The 20,886-nt window shown below is 47.6% G+C and overlaps 7 protein-coding genes across 7 annotated transcripts; 4 read left to right on the top strand and 3 right to left on the bottom strand.

The window, feature by feature from the left end:
* Positions 1-3: 3 nt before the first annotated feature.
* F5891DRAFT_1009630 (armadillo-type protein) lies at positions 4-4,162 on the bottom strand. The gene is made up of 13 exons (XM_041360603.1): positions 3,749-4,162; positions 3,534-3,637; positions 3,052-3,480; positions 2,677-3,002; positions 2,483-2,623; positions 2,264-2,428; positions 2,041-2,215; positions 1,729-1,984; positions 1,120-1,675; positions 919-1,071; positions 686-869; positions 380-639; positions 4-326 (listed from the first exon to the last, which is right to left on the bottom strand). Exons 1-13 carry the CDS (start codon positions 3,979-3,981, stop codon positions 111-113), a joined length of 3,198 nt encoding a protein of 1,065 aa, XP_041231077.1. The 5' UTR covers positions 3,982-4,162; the 3' UTR covers positions 4-110.
* A 1,503-nt stretch (positions 4,163-5,665) lies between these two features.
* On the top strand, positions 5,666-8,242 carry F5891DRAFT_1009625 (uncharacterized protein). The gene is made up of 4 exons (XM_041360602.1): positions 5,666-6,665; positions 6,716-7,074; positions 7,125-7,945; positions 7,966-8,242. Exons 1-4 carry the CDS (start codon positions 5,748-5,750, stop codon positions 8,142-8,144), a joined length of 2,277 nt encoding a protein of 758 aa, XP_041231076.1. The 5' UTR covers positions 5,666-5,747; the 3' UTR covers positions 8,145-8,242.
* Positions 8,243-8,513: 271 nt separating this feature from the next.
* Positions 8,514-12,342, top strand: F5891DRAFT_1139595 (uncharacterized protein). The gene is made up of 14 exons (XM_041364874.1): positions 8,514-9,064; positions 9,118-9,164; positions 9,215-9,657; positions 9,706-10,088; positions 10,135-10,258; positions 10,311-10,372; positions 10,425-10,685; positions 10,736-10,847; positions 10,906-10,980; positions 11,032-11,268; positions 11,319-11,449; positions 11,499-11,596; positions 11,647-11,798; positions 11,852-12,342. The coding sequence occupies exons 1-14, from the start codon at positions 8,636-8,638 to the stop codon at positions 12,232-12,234; spliced, it is 2,937 nt and encodes a 978-aa protein (XP_041231075.1). The 5' UTR covers positions 8,514-8,635; the 3' UTR covers positions 12,235-12,342.
* A 75-nt stretch (positions 12,343-12,417) lies between these two features.
* Positions 12,418-13,054, bottom strand: F5891DRAFT_1170499 (uncharacterized protein; the record flags this gene model as incomplete). Its single annotated transcript, XM_041365509.1, has 4 exons — positions 12,418-12,489; positions 12,584-12,803; positions 12,866-12,882; positions 12,938-13,054. The coding sequence occupies 4 exons, from the start codon at positions 13,052-13,054 to the stop codon at positions 12,418-12,420; spliced, it is 426 nt and encodes a 141-aa protein (XP_041231074.1).
* A 1,628-nt stretch (positions 13,055-14,682) lies between these two features.
* Positions 14,683-15,273, top strand: F5891DRAFT_1126230 (uncharacterized protein; the record flags this gene model as incomplete). Its single annotated transcript, XM_041364065.1, has 4 exons — positions 14,683-14,813; positions 14,862-14,958; positions 15,005-15,143; positions 15,203-15,273. The coding sequence occupies 4 exons, from the start codon at positions 14,683-14,685 to the stop codon at positions 15,271-15,273; spliced, it is 438 nt and encodes a 145-aa protein (XP_041231073.1).
* Positions 15,274-15,610: 337 nt separating this feature from the next.
* F5891DRAFT_944237 (uncharacterized protein) lies at positions 15,611-17,073 on the top strand (the record flags this gene model as incomplete). The annotated part of the gene is made up of 9 exons (XM_041374531.1): positions 15,611-15,914; positions 15,970-16,018; positions 16,069-16,121; positions 16,174-16,190; positions 16,240-16,561; positions 16,616-16,633; positions 16,687-16,762; positions 16,814-16,969; positions 17,028-17,073. 9 exons carry the CDS (start codon positions 15,611-15,613, stop codon positions 17,071-17,073), a joined length of 1,041 nt encoding a protein of 346 aa, XP_041231072.1.
* Positions 17,074-17,426: 353 nt separating this feature from the next.
* On the bottom strand, positions 17,427-19,529 carry F5891DRAFT_1009612 (aquaporin-like protein). The gene is made up of 10 exons (XM_041360601.1): positions 18,991-19,529; positions 18,908-18,935; positions 18,790-18,849; positions 18,595-18,739; positions 18,471-18,546; positions 18,280-18,417; positions 18,134-18,228; positions 18,054-18,088; positions 17,832-17,999; positions 17,427-17,777 (listed from the first exon to the last, which is right to left on the bottom strand). Exons 1-10 carry the CDS (start codon positions 19,219-19,221, stop codon positions 17,587-17,589), a joined length of 1,167 nt encoding a protein of 388 aa, XP_041231071.1. The 5' UTR covers positions 19,222-19,529; the 3' UTR covers positions 17,427-17,586.
* Between the last annotated feature and the right edge of the window lie 1,357 nt (positions 19,530-20,886).

The raw sequence follows: 20,886 nt of genomic DNA, 5'->3' as shown, positions 1-20,886 counted from the left end.
AACTTCGAACACAAACGGGTAATATTCTTGGGCCACATAAAATATTTATTCATTCTTGCGATAAATGTGGATGCAATTACTGAAACAAATGAACGAGAAACCCTGACATGCTACGAGGAAGCCTGCGATCGAGATGAACGAACGAAATCAGCAAAGTACTTCCGAAATGCCTTGTTATCAAGGTCTCGAAGTTTGCTCGTGAACTCCATGGCGGTATCTGATGGCCAGCCTTGTGAAGGAAGGAAAGCAGACAAAAAGAAATCCTGTGCTTCTTGTCCTCTAGTTTTGCAGACTATCTGGAGGAAGTTGCCAATTTCCAATAGAACCTAATCCGGACGTTAGATATGAAGTGGGCGGCAGATGCTACATCTGTACATACAACCATCATCTGTCCATCCTTAATATTAAACTGGGGTGATGAAAGCACCACGAAGGCTGTGGGAACGAGACGCTCGTAAACGAATCGCTCAAAGCCGGGTACACCCTGGGCTTGGCCGTCAGCTGCTGTAGCTGGTCGGCACCAGACCTGAACACAGCGACTAAGGAATGCGAAAGCAGATTTCTGGCTACTCGAGTCCGAAATATCTTCTGCCAATCGACTCATGCTGATCAACAGGGGTTCGAAAGTGGCCTTGTTTCCTGCACAAATTTGAGACCAACCCACAACAGTCACTCGAAAACTCACGGTCAGAGATAAAAATGTCATGAAGATCGGAGGACATGACGTTGGTCAACAACGTCAGATAGGCACGCTTAGTTTCTGCATGCTCGACACTGTCATCAGTACCTGTAACGGGCTGATTGAGAAGCTGGGTGATGTGGGCGCTTAGAGGTCCAATGAGCTCGTCCAGAACATTGAAAAGCTCGTTCTGTTGGCATAAAGTCAGGTATGAACGCACAAGTGAGTGCAATCCTCACCTGAAGCTTGTGAATCAGCAATCCAATGAAGTTCATGAAGTCGACGAGCTCAGAGGGTTCAAACTGTGCAAGAAGGTTGGCCATCAAAGGTGGGATCAAGTGGGTAACACTGGATCCTGTCGTGGCAATGATTCGCGCAAACGCGTGTCGTGTCTACAGATGATCAGCTTGGGATGTATCAAGAACAAAATATCAACTTACTGCGTCGCGGACGTCTTTGAAAACGTTCATGGCCTCCAGACATGATAAAATAGCCTGGGCAACCCGCTGAAACACGTCTAACGATGGAAGACGATATCCCTCCGGCACCGGAGAAGGATAATCTGGAAATCCTTTCGCAACATTACCGAGCGCCATGATACTGTGATGAATGCGAAGGATTGGGATAGGATCCTTCCCCCCTTTTGCCACTGTCAAATTTGAAGAAAGCTCATCTAGTAGCGGTGTCACGACCGAGAGTAACATGCCCGCTTGCTGATCAGGAGATTTTGACACCAAGGATATGAGTGTGCCCAAAGTCTCAAACAGATAGAGCTGCGAGTCGAACAATCCAGGGTTTTTTATCGCCTCCGCTAAGAGATCGTCATCGGGACTATCAAGCGTTGGTAGGTCTACTTGGATAGTCAGCAGATCCCTGATGCCCTGCACGAGGTTGACTGCAAGTTCCTCGGAAATGTCGTTTCTGCTTTCTTTAATGAACCGGTGGAAAAGATAATATGTCCGCGATCGAACTGTGCTGTCTGGATTGTGGAGTCCTCTAAACCATGTATATCAGTAATGTAACACTGTCGCATGTCGCTTCGTGCCTACCGAGTATCAACAATGGCCTCGAGTGTCGGCATAATGCACTCTTTGCGGATCTTGAAGAAATCTCCATAACGGGCCACGGTTTCAAAGAACTGCATGGCAACTAAGCGGTGAGGGAATGCAGATATACCACTCTGTACCAGAGCCAGTAACATCTCCCCATGAGGGGTCAACGGATATTCAGAATAATCGACTTCGCGGCGTTTCTCTTTTGGCACGAGAGGAGCGACGCAAAAGGCCGCACGGCCCTTCCCTCCAGCTGTAAAATTGAGTTGTGAGATAAGACTTGAGTAATCACAGTAAATTGTCCCGTACTTTTCACGATCTCGCCGAAGATGTACACGAGATAAACTGCCAGTTCAGCGTCATTCCAATTAAGCGACATCCCGCTGCGGTAGGCGGACAAGGTCTGCAAGGACAATGTTCTGACCGCATTAGTGACAAGATCTTGGTCAATTGTGAACACGGCATCCATCGACAATTTGAGATCCTGGAAGAAAGTCAATGGGCTAGAAGCGGCAAGTGACATCAAAGCAACCTTGCGTAGGGTTTCAAATGCACTAAAATCATCATCATCCAAGTCGCTAGGATCTTCTTCGTCGTCCCACTTCATCTTCTGCATAATGACTTGGAGCAAAGACACGAGGAATGATCGTTTCGATTCTTCAAGCGGATCCGTGGATACCTTTCGGGAACGCTTGTACTGAAATAATGATAAGTCTTGCAGCAGGGTTCGTTATAGTAAACATGGACTCACACTTGCAAGGATGGTCTGCAGCAAGGGAAATACTGTCGAGCACGTGTCATCATATTTATCTGACATAAATCGCAACATGACGGGTAGAATCTGCTCCAACAGACGCGTAGCATCTGCCGCAACCTCAGGTTTTTCGCTTTCCTATCCAAAATCATTAGCCGTCCGAAGTGCCAAAAGCTCCGGATCAAACCCACCACCTCGGTCAGCTTTGATAGCTCAAGGCCCAAGACATTCAGCAGGCGACCGAGGGCCTCCCGGTAAGACTCTTCCCCTTCATCTTCGTTGGATCCCCGCGCAACTTGTTCTGCACTTGTTTTTGATTCGAGCGCGTCGATCACTTGACCGAGGGCCAATACCTTGACGAGCTGCAGCTTGTCTTCTGGTTCCTTGAGACCCTTTGTTATAATGCGCAGCAAGGCCGTTGATGTTGCAAGGCGAATAGCCAGATTAGGGTCAGGGAGCAGTGAAAACAAGAGAGGTATAGTTATGGGTGTGATAGTCAAATTGATATCAATCCACCCTTTGACTATCGTGAGCACAAAGTCTGATGGTCACAACTGATCACATACCCGCGTACGAACCAAACGTCCTAATGCCCCAATCGACTATCTCTAGAGCCTCTGAAAGCTCAGGCGAAGATGTTGTCGTTTTTCTGAGTAACGCCAACCGTTCCGTCCCATCAACAATAATCGTCAATACCGCTTCATTGATCAACGGCGCATCTCGCTCTCGGACAGCATCTCTGACGCGAGAGTCTCGCGTATGCCGAATAGGGTTGAATGTCCTCGCAGACTTGATTGTTTGATCTGCAACTTCACCAGAGATCTCCGATATGAGGTGGAAAAGGAGAAGCGAAACGTGGCGATTGAATTGTGGCTGGGAGGGAGACTCGGGGAGACGAATAAGAGAGAAAAGATCGGTGAAGAATGTTGGCCACTGTTCGACGTATGTGCATAGGAAGAATAATGTGAGTGTATGCGAGAACTTGTTGCGAAGATCTGTAAGTCATTGTGAATGTTTCTGAAAGGATCGATGTATGACGAGCTCATACATGATGCATTAGATTCAGCCGAGCCATAAACATATTCAGATTGTACATAAGATATCAGGGATTGTTGCAGAGTACGAAATGAGTCTTCATCAAGAGGTTCGAACCTGTAAGATAAGCAATAAATCAGAGTCATTCCAACTTCATTATATATGAAAATAAAGGCGGGTTGTCATGTTTAATATCCTCAACCTGCAAATAAAACCAAAAGCACTTACCGATTGTCAAAGAACTCATCTAGCAAGCGTAAAGAATAGAACCTGACTGATTCGGGGTATTTATTACCCTCCGAGGTCATGCCCGTGAACGCCGTTAAGGCCAGTCGCCACGTTTCGTTCGCATTTTGGCGGAGGTTGGAGAGGTATTCAAAGGCCTGCTGGTGGAGATGACTTTGCAAGGGTTCAGACGCAATGCAAATTGCCTCCACATAATGGGGAATTTCTTCTTCCATTGCTGTAGCTGAATCGTCTACCAAACACGGCACGTCCCCGGATGCTCGCGGTCAGTTGGTTTGGAGCACGAGGAGATTTGATAAAAGCCGAAGATTTTAGAAATGAGTAGGGTTCGTGAAAATTTGTCAAAAGCAAACGTCGTGAGCCGTGTCAATGCTGGTCACTGGTGTGGTGACTCTACTAGTAGCTGATCACGATTGCAGTGGCGGTGTAAATTTATGCTTTCAACGCATCACGTGGCTTACGTTAGACGAGCTTCTCGTCATCTGTACAGGGGTTTGAATCAGTTCACCATTCGACTCGAGGAGGAGGATGACACTAAAAATGTGTAGTGGAAGGAAGATTACTAGTTGAACATGCAAGTAGGATCCAAAAGTCCTAAAAAGCAATGGCAAGTGGAGAAATTGATGCTGAAAGCTGGTATGGATGCAAGAAAAATTATTGAAAAATAGGCCAGACACTGAGTCTACATACATCCTCCAGGCAATCAATAAGTAATCTATACTCAAATTTTGTACTTCAGTACCAGTAGATTCAAGGTAGGGAAATACAAGTGTATGTACAAGTGTTTAAACTTTTAGTACAAAGAGAGTGCAGTGTATCCAAGCATTTTTCACTTGTCAAATTCATTTTTCTAATTGAGTGCTAAAACTACTATTTATTCAATATTCATCCCTCACAAGTTGGTAAACAATAAGAAACAGAATACGAGTGGCCTTTTGCCCAGTTCTCTGATTTAGCTTGAATAAGTGGGAATGCTAAGACCTGATGTTTTCCAATGAGTGTGGCACTGGGATGTACAGATCTCAAAATATTGTAGTTTACTGATTGGCAACCATGGACCACTGGTTTTGCCAATAACAGTACCGTATACATCACATGAACTCAAAACGAAGTAGATGACAATACCCAAACCAAACACTGATCAGACTTTGAAAATTCGTGCGACTTAGCGGCAAAGTCAAAGTGTAAAACCGCCACCATAGCTCACTCCTACACTGCTTTAACCCTTGATGTTTATAAGGTGGCATAGGGGGTGAGCACGAAACTTACTCGTAACCATCAATGCTCGAGCCGAGAGTAATTGTGATTCTATCCCTAAAAGTAGGATAGAATTCGATGGAACGACGGAATTTTTATTGAAATGTGATCGCAGCATGACTAAAATGATGGCTCACGCTCGCCGGCCGCGAGCTTAGGTCGCCTTGAAAAATTAGCAGCCATTTTAGCCTGGGAGTATTTCCAAAATCGAGGGCATCCACTTTATGAGAAAGGTCTCCCTTCGTCTGTGACTGGGGGAGACTAGGGCGCCCACGATTGAACGACGGCAATCCCCTAGTTCAACAGCAAGTCTACGGATCCTATAGTATGCTGCAGACCACGACACGTCTACGTGTTTGGCCATGCATGTTCAACGTGGGGCTACTGGAACATTGCGTATGACTCACCGTGAGCCAAAGACAGGATATTGATGTTCTCTACGTCTAGTCAGACATGAAAAAATCGCAATCAGTACATCTGTGACAGCTATCAGCAGGATTGTGATGGCATGCTCGAAGCTTTCTGCCTTCAAGTAATATCAAAGAGAGGATTTTCGGATTTTCGACGCTGCATAGCCCCATGGATATGTATGTAAGACCACTTGGTAATTCAAAGACCGCAGCACGCTGCGTGAGAGTGGCATGCCTACTTCACCCTAATTGAGTCAATCAAGCGTGCAAGCGGCAATAAAAAGCCCTCCACCCCTTTCAATTGAACGATCACCATGGATCCTTTACAACCCAAGCACTCACTTGCCCATATACATGAACCCACTGACAATTCAACACTTTCTGAAGTAGAAAGCCTATCTGACTCTGAGTGGCTCGATGTTGCCAGTGGCCGTGAGTCTGATAGTGACTCGATCTATTCGTCCAGGGGGACAGATCAAGGACGCACATCTTCACGTTCGCGGTCAAGACGTTCATCATTTAGCTATGGAAGTTCCAGAGACGGAGACGTCGATGCCTGGGAAGGCTTAATTGATGACAGCGCCGACGAGGGGCTAGTACCCGATACCGTCCGCCTATCCGGCTCTCCACTCGCCTTCTTTACTACTCCGACTGATGATGATGTCGGTGATGTTACAGAAGAGCAGCGTGTTAAAGAGGGTCTAGATCAGAGTATGATCAGTACTCTGAGCTCCTCTCGCTCAAGCTCGGTTCACGCATCCACTGTGATTACGTCGTCGCGCGATCTGCGCCTATCCTTCCCGGATCCCATTTTCAGTTCCCATGAAGAGCTCTCCAGCACCTCATCCGAGAACATATCATCGCCTTCCTCTGGTGCCATGTTCTCTGGCCCGGACCCCGATGTCACCGTGCATATCACGGACCCGGGAGGACCGGACCTGTCTCACGCGCCCGGGAGCTCTTCAGTCCCCATAACCATTGATGCAGTATCCGCCTTACTCGACTCTGACCTGAATATCACACTTTATGGGTTTCATTATCCGCATAAATGGTCGTTTGTGTCCACACTTCTCGAGAAGGCTGTTCGTGGTGCTCGTCTCACCATTACCACACCTCTCGAGGAGATGGACGGCCCTATTCGACAACTCCGCATCGATGGTAGAACAGACAGGAGCTTGTTTTACCCTCGCATCATTACAGTGATCGACCGGACTCAAGGTGGCAGGGAAGATGTAGGTTTGATTCACTTCTTCACCGGAAGATTAATTGCAACGCCCTGCAGCCATTAGCCGATTTTTCCACAGGTCACCCAAGTTTGGCTATCGTTTTCCTTCCATTTTCATCTCTGCAGCTTCCAGAGCATGCAGCGTATCTTCCTGTCCTTGTCCCTGCTCCTTGCGCCATAGACAGTCTCCAGTCTGAGGATGCAACTCGCAATTCCGCGCAGGAGGCGTGGGACCTCTTTAATGTCCCCAGTGACAGGGTCCTTCAACTTAGCGATACTGCTTCATGCGTTGTGAATGCTGATGTGATTGAAAGTCTTCCTCCATATCGAGCACATCGTGCTTTTGATCGCATCTTTCTTCGTGGTAAGAAGAAATCGGTCAAGCTCTCAACCAATTCGCCGCATACTTTCACAATGTAAGTCTTGCTGTTATTGATCACTGATGTAACTCAACATTGAATCCAAGACTTACCATGGTGTCGCTTGTGCTTGGCGTTATGGTAGGATCCACATTCCGCGGTACTGCACCTGCAGTTACCCCCACCCCTGTCACCACTGCCGTGGCATCTGCCGCTTCAACGCCATTCCTTTGGGCACTCCTCTACCCTGTCATTAATCGCTCGCACGAATCGATTCCAGCAAAGACCGAGTCGACAGCAATATCACTCCATTCTTCTCTGAAAGACTTCGCCTTGTCAGTATTCAACCCAGACCCCACATCGGTTTCTATCTTTCAGGAGACCTCTACATCTGGGTTCCGCAGCACATCTTCCTTTTCGGAGAAGCTAAAGCTTTCCAAGGATGTCATCCTTCGTCCGACTTCTTCCCTCATGTCTCTTGAAGGAAGCACCAATTCACTATCTGTCGTTCCTAGTATGACATCCTCAAAGGCCCATGTGGCAGAGGCAGTGCCAACTCCGTCTTCGTCCGCACTCACGTCATCTACTCTTGGCCTGAGTTTCTTGCAGGACTATCTTCCCAAATTTGTGGACACGCATGCACCTGCTGTCCTAGCTGCTGTCAATGCTGACATGCAAGATATCATCGACGCTCTCGATTCGCTCGTCCAAGCCATTTCCCGACAAGCTCACGTCATGATTGCCCAAACTAATGCACTTATCCAGTATTCGACAGTGCAGTTTGAGCAAAGAGCTCCGGAATTTGAGGCAATCGTGGATGCTTTTAACGCCCGTAATGAGCATGCACAGCGTCGTGCAAAGGAGCTCAAGGATAATGGGGCGAAATGGCTTCATGAAGCTGGGGAAGCTCTAATGCACCGTGCTTCACGTGCGAGAGGAAAAGCCAAGAGATCACTCAGGACATGGAGCAGATCTGGGCTGAGTCGAGAGAGAAATGGGAGGTGTCTAAGATGCGTGGCGCACAGAGGCGCGGGCCGAGGAGGGGTTGTAATAAGGCGAAGAATTGTAGGGGTGGTCGTTCAAAGAAGTGCACTGGCGGGTGGTTGACACATGCTCACTACTATTGAAAGCATGTTATGTCGCTGATTTCATTCACTCTATGGTATGTTGTATGACGTGTACATTATGTATGAAGATTGAATATTGATCTATGATTGAATAACGACTGGTCGTATTGGTTCATTCATCAGCTGTAGGCCGGAAGATGAACTATTTTATGATGATGGCGACCAAGAATGAGATTACCGGCAGAAGGTTTCTTTTCAGAGCAGCTCTGGTCACTCCTATCACGGAACCCGCAGTCATGCAGTGTTGCTTATGGTACTAACGGAAAAGCTGCCCAGCCGGCCCCGGGGTACAATGACTAAATTATTATCACGTGACGTGATTTCATTCACATATGTAACCCTTGCTTGGCGGCCCTGTGCGGTACTAGGGTAAGACTTACTGTTATTATCTTCGAATTTGACCTTTTGATTTGTCTATAGCCAGTCATTAATCTCTTGTAGCTTGTTGCAACTCAATCAACCACTTAACTTGTTTGGTGATTACATTTATTATGCATAATCAGCGACACTATCCATATGTTACGATCCCCCCTGGAGCGACTCCTCTACCCAACCTTAGCCCACTGCAGGCATATCAAGACGAATTTGAACATAATGCGCCATCCGGAGACCTCTTGAATCCATGGGACCAAACACCTACAACTCGACATCCGAATGGCAGACCAGGTGAACTTCGATCACGCCCTCGTACTCGGAGTGCATACGAGCCCTTACCACCCACCATCTCCTTTCCTGAACCGGAGATACATCGATTTGCTTCTCAACGAACGACCCTTCACCCGTATTCACCACGCCACCGTCCCAGCAAGTCCGATGACGGCCATGGTTCTCTACCACCGAGCGGAGACCATAGTACGCGGCCCTTCACTCCAGTAACACCCGACTCTGCTTCATCCATGCATTACCCTCCTGAGGACGATGTACGTGTATAAAATGTAAAGTCGACGATGACGTATTCTAATGACCTCTTCAGTGGGAAGCACCAGTAAACCAACTGACTCGAGAACTGTCCAATGTTTCGTGAGTATCATGGTGGTTTGTTTAATGCGATAGATATTGAAAAGAGACAGCCTATATTCTGAGGAAGGATTAAGACTATTCCAAGCCGGTCATCAATTAGCAGAGAAGGATGAAGAATGGCACCGGCTAGTTCCTCCTGAAGCCCAGGAAGCACTTGGCAAAAAAGAAGTTGAACGACAATCAGTGCTGTTCGAGCTGTTCAAGTCGGAAAGGGACTATGTGGAAGATCTTAGACTTGTCACAGAGGTGGCATCCACCGCTATCATGATACAAACATATCCAGCTAATTCTCTCCCGCAGGTTTTTATCGAGCCTTTACAGTTCGCCAAACCTCCTGTCATTGCTTCCGACAGGTTACGTCCCTTTGTCCAGGAAGTGTTTTGGAATTTGGGTCAGATCTCTGTGCACCATGAGCGTATGCTGGCTGCACTCTTTGAACGCCAATTGGATCAGCATCCGCTGGTACAGAGCGTGACTGACATTGTACTTGAAAGTGAGTTCACAAAAAAATACTGAATAGCTCACGTTCAACACCTTTTAGCCTGCTTTCAGTTCCAAGCAGATTATGAGTCCTATATCAAACACTACCCAATCGCAGAAGAGCGGCATCGCACTGAACTCAGTCGCAATAAAAACTATCAAGTGTTCATACAAAAATGTTCTCAAGATCCTCGGATGCGCAAGCGCGACATGATCACCTTCCTTTCCAGACCAGTGACTCGCCTCCCACGCCTGCATTTGATCCTTGAGCACATTCAGAAGATCACAGAACCAGGCCATCCGGATCTTGAAGATCTGCCACTTCTCCTAAACATTTTGAGCGACTTCCTGAAGAGCACACAACCTGGTATTGCAGCCGCAGAGAACAGAGTAAAATATTGGAATGTCTGTGAAAGTTTGACGATGCCCAAGGGACAAATAATGGTGCGTTCTGTGGACGTCATTTCGTTCTTCGGCTGATCGAGTGCAGGATTTGGATTGGTATGACGACAGTCGGTCACTGGTGTACTCTGGCCCTGTAGCTCGAAGGTCCAAGTCCGAGATGGATTGGCACCCGTGGACTGATCTGTTCGCCGTCTTACTCGACAACTATCGTAAGTTATGTATTTGTCTCTTGCTCAACTTGGGGTCACTGATTTATCGCAGTGTTGCTCACTAAAGAGGAGAGAAGAACGGGAGGAATCCTCAAGCGCTACGTTTCGTCTAGAGTAAAGCCATTTGGGTTCTTTTCACTGATTTCATTGAAACTTATGTTTACAGCCTATACCCTTAGAATATCTCAAACTAGGAAGCTTCGAAGGACAGCCAGAAAGTAGGAGGGAGCGGTCTGAAGAAGGAGGGATCTTGGACAGCTTGCGCGCACAATACAAACCCATCTATCCGTTCACGATTTATCACTCCGCAGATAAATTGGAGCGGCGGTATACTTTATACGCGCCGACCGAATCTGCGAGAGAAAAGTGGCGGAACGCTCTTGTTGAGACTAAGGGAATAGACGACGTGCGTCGAGATGCAAACAAGGTGTGTACATCCGTATCTGCATGTTGGTGCGCTTTTATTCAACTGATTAGTGGTTTGCACCGCAACTCGTTGACGATGGCTCCTTTCGATCACCAGGAGCTTACACTCCCCGCGGCTTTGGATCTAAAGCGTCAGGGAGGGTTGTCAACGCTGTGTCCTTTAGTACGCATCATATTACTGCTTCCTCATCTAGTTCGCTTATGATTGATGGTCTATCTAGCTGCTGCCGGCGGCAAGAGGCTCATGGCGGTTGGCTGCGCCACTGGAATCTATGTTGGTTTAAGAGGCGATATCAGTATGAAATATTCAGACACTAACTTGTTCCATCACTGATGTTCACCTTCAGGCTTCCGCAAGATATTGTCATATGGCAATCCTTCCTCTATCATAGTTTTACAGGAATTCAATAAGTTCATCGTACATCATGAGAGCTATTTGCTCTCCTATTCCTTGGACATTCTCGCTAGAGTCGCAATGTACCAGGCCCCTGCAAGTAGCTTAGATGCTTCAATGGAGAAGATTGCAGGGGAAGATGGGACCGTCTTATTTTGTACTGTAGGACGAATAAAACAACGAATGATAGGTAAGCTTTGACCTAACTCGTACAACTATTTGACTCACACCTCTCACCAGTTATTTATGCTCTTAAATCATTCTTTCAAATCACAGTGCATGCTTTGGAAGCCTGCAACCTTTCTGAGCTTCGACGAACACCATCACGAGGATCTCAGGGTACCATATCATCGTTTAGACCGTTTGGCGAAGTGAGTGGATGTGACCATTTCCTTTTGATATGCTCATACTGTGAACCAGCCATTGTATGTACCAAAGGATGCCTACTCCGTTATGGCACTAGCCAAGATGATCGCTATAAGTACAGAGAAGGGCATCGTCATCGCCGATCCGACTGAGTATGTTGCTTATCCTCCGCCTTCTGTACTTTACTAATGTAGTATTCCAGCGCAAGCAGGCAGATGATCCAGGTTGTCCCGGACTTCAGCGGAGCAACCTGCGATAGTACAGACATGGCCGACCTGAAGACTCGCTGTGAGGATGCTAAGCCCCTCGGCTTAATTCGGACTGAAACCCGCGAAATATTGGTCATTTATGACAGTAAGTCTTCTCGATTCAAATTACGTCCATAATTCATCGTACCTCCACTATAGCTCTTGGATGCTACATAACGAAGCAGGGCGTCCCCCACCGGAAATGCGGATTCATCCTCTGGGAGACGAAAGCTACGTCATTTGCCCATCGCGGGTCTCATGTGATGCTGTTCTCCCCTGAGTTTATTGAAATTCGGAGCATTTCTACCGGTAGACTTGATCAAGTCATTGAAGGGAGCGACATACGTTTATTGATGCACACGAACCTGAGATCTCACTCGGTCGATGATCCATTATTCGTAGCGATGCGTGGGACCAAGGACGACAAAGATGGCGTCAGCGACAAGATAATAGAACTAGTTCGAACTGGGGATTTCAACTCCACACAGACACCGATGACACCCACGCCAGTGGACGGTCTGTGGGATGAGTGGGACATGTAAGCAATCGGTGTACCAGAGGAAGCTAATGCATAAGTTATGCTACGTAAACGTGTTTCGTTAGGTGTACTATTTACATGGCCATGTATTATAAATCACTATTGCTTCGCTATGATTCTTCCAGTAAGGAAGGGATAATTGAGAACAGGCAGTGGGAAAGGACTATCAATCACGCCAGCTCTAATGCTATAGATCCTCGGGGACGGTCATCGGGAGCTGATCTATCATTGCCTTCATGTAGTACCGCATACGGAGATACTGGGAAATCACAATCATCGTGGGGAAGAAACAAAATATGATGATAGAAACAGCCACTGCTGGTGATTTTACCGCAAACGCCAACTCCACTGACGTTACGACGAGAATTCCAACCGCTGGGATTGCGTGCAAACTTCCAAAAATTACTGCTCCAAGCTGCCGTGGTTTTAGGTGCTTGTGCGTGAACGAATGACTTGAAATGCCTTACGTGAGAGACACCCGGCACGCTAGCAGTGATGTGCAGGCTGATAGTATATAGGATCAGCGTGAGGGTAGCCACCAAAAGATTTTCAGATCCTGATATCGACTGAAGGCTACAAAAATAGCAGAATGTTGATTGGAATGTCAGGGATAATCCAATTAGGATTGCACTAACGCTAGAAATGCCATGAGCTTTGAAAAAGAGGTCGAGTAAGCGACTGGGGCTTTCAGCAATGTGAACACTCACTATATTCAGATAAGTCTTCCTGCAGTCTTGTAAGTCTCTAGCAAGCGCGGGAGATACAAGTTGGGGAGTAGAATGCATCGTGGTCTGAGATGATGCAATAGTTTTGTCCTGGAACATCGTCGTGCAGAGGATAAAGAAATATATGAGTGAATCATAAATCTGCAGCACTTTTATACAGACGGAATAAGCTTTCACGTCCAGACAGTGATCCGCAGTGTCCCCATAGCTCGCAGAAGCGCGGGGCCAATCACTCCTGCGGACGTTTTGCAACCCCCATAGTAAACCCACAGGTAGTTATGTCCTCATCGATATACATTCGCAGTGTCTTGGATTTGTGACCCCGCTAACAGAAAATTAGATAGAATTCAATGGATAAATACATCACGTTCATGACAAGGGCTAGACCATTCGCACCCTGGATCTAGAACTAGACCGTGATTAATATAAAGTGCTACAGGAGCAAAAGGAGAAATATAGTAAACAAGTTCTGTTACTACCCATTGCACCCCTGAAGAAGCTGCGTTTGCCGATTGAACATAGACGCTCAATGAGTCTAGACCTCGGGGCAGGATGCATGATGATCCAGGCCAGGGACAGATATCAAGACGAATGTGCTTTCGTTTATATCCGTCCCTAGTACACACGCTTGCTGTACCAATACTGTACAGAAGGTGAGCATAAGATATGACTTTAGCGGGCTAAATCAGTACCTGTACAGTACAATGCGCTATTTCGGAATAGGTCAGCCTGGGCAACGCTAAAATAGTACCTCAAGAACTGACAGGCCGCAAAGCCTACAGTGAAAGGTATGAGCACAGGAGCCAATGACCACCCGCGATTACACCAGGCGGGTGGGTTACCGTATCAGTAAACCGGTGAGCCACCAATATTCCCAGTACGGTCCTCAGGCTTCCTGCATGTTCTCAGATGAAGCATGAATGTATCGGCATTCGAACAAAAGTGGCGGAGATTGGTGCAGATTTGTACAGCGATAAGGAATGATCCTATTCGTTTGTGGTAAGTGCATGGGATAGGCTACGCCAGAAGCAGAAAAACAAGTAACTTGCTGTGGCCGGTGTCTCAAAGTCCCTCGCGACCGCTCACCGGTGGTCTCGGCCACGGATAAAAGAGTCCGACAGTACTTACAGGCAGCTGGAGGCAGAGTCCAGACCCATTACAACTACTTCTCGGTAGATCAAATGTCAGGTCCAACTTGGGAGTTGAATGCTGATATAAGTGTAAGCCGGGACGGCTTACAATAAGGCCCTGATCAACAATTCTGTCATCTTTCAAGTTCTTGGATCCAGAGACGAGAAGGAGAATCACGGCTGTGCCTCTCTGAGCACATCGTTTGAAGTCTTTACCATACCTCTCTTTGGTACCACGGCCGCATAGCTAAGCCTAGTAGATGGTCACTGCCAGTCACCTTCATGATGATGTCGCGTTTAGACAAAGCACCCGACTTCGGTGACAATATACAGTACCGTCCTAAGTGGTCATCATGATCTTTCTCAGGGACTATCAGCATCGATCAAAGCCAAACGTTCACTAGCTAGTTGCTGGTGTAACGAACAAGTCAGTGTTTGGAAAGCTGCGGTGGCATACTCACTTACTAGTAATAAGTCGACAGCTTCCGAAACCCGCTGAATCCGAAAACGCACTGTCACCAGTGCTAGGTATCGTGTCATTGCTCTGGTCGCACATCATCATACTCTTTCAAAATGACCATAAAATCTATCGGGAGAATGATTTCCAAGCATACCGTTCGTCAGCTCAAATTTATCATCCCTGGAGCTGCAATCACGTATGCATTCAACACCCATCGCGTCTTTCTGGAGGTGTTAACCAGACAAGGTGTAAAAGGGCAGTGGGGAAGGTGGGCCACAATCGACAAATTTCTCAATAAATATTTACGGTTGATCAGACTGTTTGCATTTACTTCCATAGGCTTTGAAGGACTTGTGATCATACTGTTCCTCTACGTCCTTCTGGTACCGTGGATACATGGCCTTGAACCAGATGTCAGTTCTTTTCAATATCGTAGTGGCATAGCTGACAATATCTCAGTACCAGTCTTGGCGAGACTCTGGAATACTCTCTTCTGTCATTCCAATCTTGACCACCGCGATCTTGGTCGGCTGGTCGCTTCTGTCCTTTACCCTTGGGAGGTGGTCTAATTTGGGATACCTAGAAGGAGTAGTAGGGGGTAAGTTCATGAACAATAATCTGTCCGGTGATATACGTGATCTCGGTTTTGTATTTCAGCGTCAGGCTTGTATGCACTCACGTTTGGACTATTAGGCCTTCTTCCTGCCCCAAAGGTTCACCGCTCATGACACTATAAGTAAGGATAAGGACTGCAATTACCGAGCTGTCTGACAGTTCAAACGTTCAGGCACTACGTACGCTACAGCAGGTTACCGCGACAGCGTTCTCTCGCGATGAATCGATCATTCACATGGACATAATGTGTTACTAATTTATGTGGTATGCAACATTACGTCGTACTTGGAAATTGTATATATGGGAGATGACACATATATGATGTCGGAATTTTGTAGAATATCGTGATTCTTGAGCGAGCCGGCACCCGGACATGATTCGCATGTGCTGATTTATAAGGACGAGTTGATACATAACTTCCAATGACACGATTAATCTTAACAGTTCACCATGTCTCCCAATACCTTCAAGCAGGTCGTCCTTCGCGAACGCCCCGTCGCAGACATTCTCCCAGATACGTTCGAGTCCAAGACGAAGGCGTTCGATGAACTCCATGTCGGCAAGAGTCAAGCTCTAGTCCAAGTCACGTACATATCACTGGACCCTGCCATGCGTGGGTGGCTCAGAGACGTGCGAAGTTACGTCCCTCCAGTGAAAATTGGGGAGGTGATGCGTTCGGGCGGGCTCGGTGTAGTAGTGAGCGTGGGCGAGGGGAGCAAGTTTCAGAAGGGAGACCTGGTCCAAGGAAGGTTTGGTGCGTCTACGCGAACAGTTCTTTTCTCCCAGCCTTGTCCTTATGTTACGCGTAGGATGGACAGAGTATGCAGTCGCGGATGACGAGTCAATGGAGAAGATCTCGTAAGACTTCCTTCTGCATCGGTATTATGTCCTTATACCACGAATCACAGGCCACCTCCGGGAACGACGTCCTTGGACTTTTTGAACACTCTGGGCATGACAGGTCTGACTTTTCACCTTACATATATGCTAGCAAATCTCACGTCCACCAACAGGCATGACTGCATACTTTGTCCGTTCCGCTCCTGCCGCCGCGTCACAGCGTACTGATGAAGTTACAGGGCCTTCACGACGTCGGCCAGCTGAAAGCCGGTGAAACACTAGTCGTATCGGGTGCCGCTGGTGCAGTCGGTGCCCTCGTCTGCCAGCTCGGAAAGCAGGCCGGCGCGCGCGTGATTGGCATCGCAGGTACATCAGACAAATGTGCCTGGCTTGAGAGCGACTTGGGCGTAGATAAAGCGCTCAACTACAAGAGCCCTACTTTCCGTGAGGATTTTGCGAAGGCTGTTGGGTATTTGGACGTGTACTTTGACAACGTTGGAGGCGACATACTTGAATTGGCACTCTCGAGGCTGAATCAAAATGCGAGGATTGTTTTGTGTGGTCCGTGACATCATTTCTACAGCTGCAAGGACTCGTATTGATGTGCAAATGCAGGGGGTATATCCGCTTACAGTGAGTGTTTTCATGAAACCCATAGGCTTGAAAGCTCATCACTTGTGTGCTAGACGATCCACAACCCAAAGGTCTTAAGGGGTATCTGACGCTCATAGCACAACGTGCCAAGATGCAAGGTTTCATCGTGTATGTGCGAGTGAGGACCGTATTTTACCACATTACTGACTTTCTTCATAGTTTCGATTATGTCGACCAGTATCCGGTGGCTGTCAAGAAGATAGCAGCTGGACTTGCTGATGGATCGATCAAAAGCAAGTTCCACATCGTCGAAGGTCTCCAGAATGCTCCGAGTGCGCTGCCTATGCTCTTCTCTGGGGCGAATGTAGGAAAATTGTGCGTGTCTTCGGTCTTTTTCTCATTGTATGCTTAGAAGGCTGATATGGCGATACAGAGTTGTTAAAGTTTCAGATGAGCCCTCTATGAGTTCGAAGCTGTAAATTCTTCAGGATTCCTTCACATCTTGCACTCAGCCACACTGGTACACAGAGGTGGACTGAGCCGTTTAGAATCGCTAACTTTATTAGTATTTGTTATGGTATCTAGTATACTGGTACTTTCAATTGCAGTTCTCTTGCCGCCGTTCACCGGCACTACGGTGCATCGTCGATAACTTAAAGAACACCCACTGTCACGTGGCTCAATAAATTTGGTAGGCGTAACAACAGAGCAACTTGATGAGTACGCATGGGCACGAACTTGCTGATAGGCGCAGGTTTCGGCAGTTTCATTGAATACTTGATCGTGCACTGCGTGTTGAGGCTGTATCTGAACCCCTCAGACCCCCAAGACCTTGTATGGCGAATATCATGGATTGGGCAATGTATGTCAAACACACTAACTTTACAAGACTTCGAAACTGATTATTGGTCATACAAAAGTATCATCATGCACGTCTTATAATTTAGTACGTACAAGCGGTGTTCCCTTGAGAGCCTCGTTGTTCATCGATTCTAAACACGGTCTTCAGATATATTGTCGATCTGGATCTCTCGCGCTTTCCCCCCCATGTCTAATTCGAATGATTCCGCTCGGTCGCCGCGTCGTGGGTTAAGGCCTTCGAGGTACCCGTATGGTGCGAGTTTGTTGTCCTCGTAGTACTGTTTGTGAGCGCGGAGGAAATGAATGTGGTGCGGTGTAAGCGCTGCAAGAGGACAGGCCATCAGCACTGCATCTTATGTGAAGAGAAGATACCTACTCCGCGTTGCAGATCCCAAGAACAGCTCATACACCAGAGCGGCGAGAATCGTGGCTGGGATATTCGTCAGCGCGGCGACAGCTGCATATGTCCCTCCTGAGGCTTGGCTTCCCCAGATGGTTACGGCCATGAGGCGTCCACCGACATCACGGGCAGTGTTGGCGGCAACTGAACCGGAAAGTCAGATCAAGAAAAAATAAGAACGTGTGGTGCGTGACTTACTTGCGGTAGGCGAGTACCCCCAGACTGCAACGGCACTGAGGAGTGTTAATATTGACAGAGGACATAATCATGATACGCACTATGCCATCCCGACGAGCCAAGGTGCGGCTGCTGGCGGGATCATCTGGTTAGTGGGGTCCAGGGTGGCCCAAATGACAAGGCCGATGAGGAAGTCCTATGAAATGATGGTGAGATAAGATACGTACTCGGCGCAAAGTATATTCACAGTGACAAATTCATTCATAAACACGCGGGCCAGGTTCGTCCCAGGGGCGACATATAGACCGAACACGCCGGCTGGCCCAGCGCTGGAGAACATCATGCTGTGGTACAAGCCTTTTTCAACCAGGATCTTCTCTGCAACCTTTGGAGAAGTAAGACCGCGAAATATTGAGCATATTTCGGTATTCTACGTACCAGGAGCAAATCTTTCCATTGAACATAGACGATTAAGCAGGTGATGTAACCTGCCAGAATCTGTGCTATGATATATCTAAGGAATACATCAGCGATGTTGAAGGGCACGGTGATTATCACGAACCTGGTTGCCTTGTGTATGGGAAAGTCTCGGAAGATAACCGATGCAATTGTGACAGCTGGATTGAAGTGACCTCCTGAGGTCGCGGCACAAAGTGAGATGGCAAATACGACGCCCATGGAGTAGGCGAAACCGATCGTATATAATGCTGTGGGGTCGCCAGTGAACAAATTCTGGGATAAAAAGGTAGAGACTTACATCCTAATCCACTATTCCCTGCGAGAGATCCTACAATAAACGCAGCAGTGGCTCCCAGACCTGCATACCAAACGGGGATTGTGAGTGGGGGAGCCGAGCGCTAGTCAAACGAACAGACCCGCATAGACGTAAAGAAACACCCCCATCTACACGAAGCATGTTAGCCAGAGGATGCCATGAAAGACAGAAGGCAGGAGATACCATTTCTGCGACGATTTCCACGAGCCAGTGTGCCTCCTTGTGTTTGAGCCTCTCCCAAGAGGTCATCCAGCGAGGCCTTGGTGCAATGTCACTCAGGTAAACTTTGGAGTGTGACATGGCTGTAGCTGTAAAAGAGCGAACGGAGCCTGAGGTTAGAAAAAGGGAGGAACAAGTCGAAGCGCCTTTTATTGCCAGGGTCCCAGTGAGAACCCATGAGGCGGATACTACCATTCCAGGTGGAGACTAACCAGACTCAGAAATGAGAGAAGATGCATTTACTAGGAATCAAGCGCCGGATGCAACGCAATCATGATGTAGCAGGCTGTCAATCGATCGACGATCTGACCGAGTTTGACGCGTGAGTTCGGCTATGAATTGGACGATCGGCGTCATATGTAGTAGGCTCACAGATTCCCCGCAAGTTTGAATGACTTCTTCCGAGGAGAGCTTCTTGCGAGTTTGCAATGAATTGGCTGAGATTCACTTGAATTCAAGTTAGTGTTCAGTGCAAGGTCCATATGGGGTTTGCGAATAGTACGCAACAAGAATAGAGCTGATCTCGTTCAAATTTACTTGGCCGAGAACAAAAAGAATAAATGGATATGTTTGATAATCATCGCCCCTGGAGACCCTCATCCGGACGAAAACCCAAAATCTTTCATCGTCACTCATGGCTCCAGCCTCCAGCCTCCACTGCAAGGATACAAATTATTGTCTGACGTGTGACGTTGACTTGTGCAGCAGTATACGTGGCAGATACAGATGCTTGCATGCTGCCACCCTCCATCACCATGGCACTGTAAGATTACTTGACCCCAGAATATCACCTATGACTGACCTCTGACACGGTCAGGAAAACCACGGGCATACCTGGCCGTTCGTGACGCGTCAATGATGGATCATGATCATACCATGACTTCCCAAAACGTTTGGTCTTTACCTGGACAAAATATGACCCACCGGAGCAGCCAAAGCCCGTGTAGGCCAATTGCAATCATCATTAGAGGGCGTCCCAAGCAAAAAGTCACTTCTACGGTCCACACACTCCGCACTTATGAACATTCGGTAGTTGATGACGAACCGGAATATGTCATTCATCCACGTCCGAGGACTCAGCGACCGGTACATTCTCCTCCACAGCCCAGGCGGAAATTGTACATAGAAAGTCTATTGCCTTCAGCTTGACCTGCCGATCAGTAACTGGTGAGCAACGAACATCCATGAATTAGGTATCTTTCAAACGTGACCAACGCAACAGAGCAGTGGCAACCGCTATTCGAACTTTCCGCTCGTCATGGCGTATGCATAACGGTGACAGGAATCTGTTCTACCCATTCTGTTCAAGGGCCAAGCGTGTTTATCTCTTATCTCATCGGACCGCTCTTCCTCCTGCGATATGTTCTTCGGCGACAAATATCTTCGGGTACGACGCGGAAACGGAATGACAAGTGACATATCCCATTCCTGTTGGTTTTATGCGCCGTGTCATGTTTGACGTGAGCGTAAACGCTGTTAGAAGATCGCGTTCTTGCACATGTGCGCGTTCCGTGCTACTGACAGGCTGGCACGCTAAAACATACAAGTTTGGAGATAATAGTATCCTCGGTCGGACTCGTTCTTTTCAAAGTTAAGAAGCACACAAATACATGATGGAAGATTTCCTTGCAAAAGTCCTATCTCCTAGGCAAGAGGTCTCATCGTCCATCGCCTTCCTTCACGTGATCCTTAGAAGCCACATTCTATGCGCTCCTGATGATCTATTTCTGATTGCAATTTGGGTTTATACGCGAAATGGCATAGCGGCGGTGTACTCCGCTGGCGCCTCTTTCTTGTGCCGTAGAAATGTGTGTTGACTCTCCCCCCAGCCGCATCTCTCGCTTCAGAACCAACGATTGG

This window comes from Suillus fuscotomentosus, assembly GCF_016647785.1.
Source record: "Suillus fuscotomentosus strain FC203 chromosome Unknown F5891scaffold_7, whole genome shotgun sequence".
NCBI classification, from domain to species: Eukaryota; Fungi; Basidiomycota; class Agaricomycetes; order Boletales; family Suillaceae; genus Suillus; species Suillus fuscotomentosus.
The sequence above is the reverse complement of the archived record's forward strand: the minus strand, read 5'-3'. Positions and strand labels throughout refer to the sequence as shown.